We start from the raw sequence: 777 nt of genomic DNA on the forward strand, positions 1-777 counted from the left end.
AGCTTCTCTAATCAGTAATCTACGGTCAACTATCTACACCTCATTATAGACATAGATACCTTCTCGTATACGTTCCAGTGCGCTTTCATGTGGAGATCTAAGTTTCCTTCAGTCACGAATTTCACGTTACAAACCGCACAAGGAAACTTCTTCAATTTTCTTTTTCCCGAACTGTGTCTCCTTTTTCTTGTTGTTGGAGCGAGGATAGACTGTTTAGGTGTTGTCGTAGAATCGGGCTGCAAATAATTGTGATTTGTATATCATTATGTATTGTGTTATAAATAACCTATCATTACTTATAACATTTTTTTATTGCAATTGAATCTATACGATATATTCATCAGATACAGTGCAAGAGAATGAACAATAAAAATAATTTACTGAATGTTGATTTCAATTCAATTGCTGTTGAAGTACAAATTAAATAAATCAGGGGTTTACCGATTGTTCCTTATCAGTGGATTTGAGCGGAGATATTGAATGTTCTTCATCGCTGTCTGATAATACCTCTACAATAGAAAATTTTGGCGTTTGCTTTTCCTTTTCTTTGGAAAAGTTTTTCCTTTTAGAAATATTGTTGTGTTTGATCGCTATAAGAAATCAAATAAAATTAGAAGTCAATCTAGTTTCAATCTTTATATAATTTATTCTATGTGTGTGTGACCGTACCTATCCGTGTGTAGAATTTGTACCCACTATAACTTACTAGATGTGTGTGTGTCCGTACCTATCCGTGTGTGGAATTTGTACCCACTATAACTTACTAGATGTGTGTGT

The 777-nt window shown here is 33.7% G+C and overlaps 1 protein-coding gene across 2 annotated transcripts in view; it reads right to left on the reverse strand.

Moving 5' to 3' along the window:
• LOC106692583 (uncharacterized) overlaps positions 1–777 on the reverse strand; it is a 14,366-nt gene that overhangs the window by 10,827 nt on the left and 2,762 nt on the right. For both annotated transcript variants that reach the window (XM_014438622.2, XM_014438623.2), the window contains 2 exons: positions 442–590; positions 60–236 (listed from right to left, as the gene is read on the reverse strand). In XM_014438622.2, the coding sequence (XP_014294108.1) occupies positions 60–236; positions 442–590 (326 nt within the window). The remainder of the gene's footprint in view (positions 1–59; positions 237–441; positions 591–777) is intronic.

Source organism: Halyomorpha halys, unplaced genomic scaffold (genome assembly GCF_000696795.3).
Source record: "Halyomorpha halys isolate HHAL.00 unplaced genomic scaffold, Hhal_1.1 Scaffold62.1, whole genome shotgun sequence".
Lineage (NCBI taxonomy): Eukaryota > Metazoa > Arthropoda > Insecta > Hemiptera > Pentatomidae > Halyomorpha > Halyomorpha halys.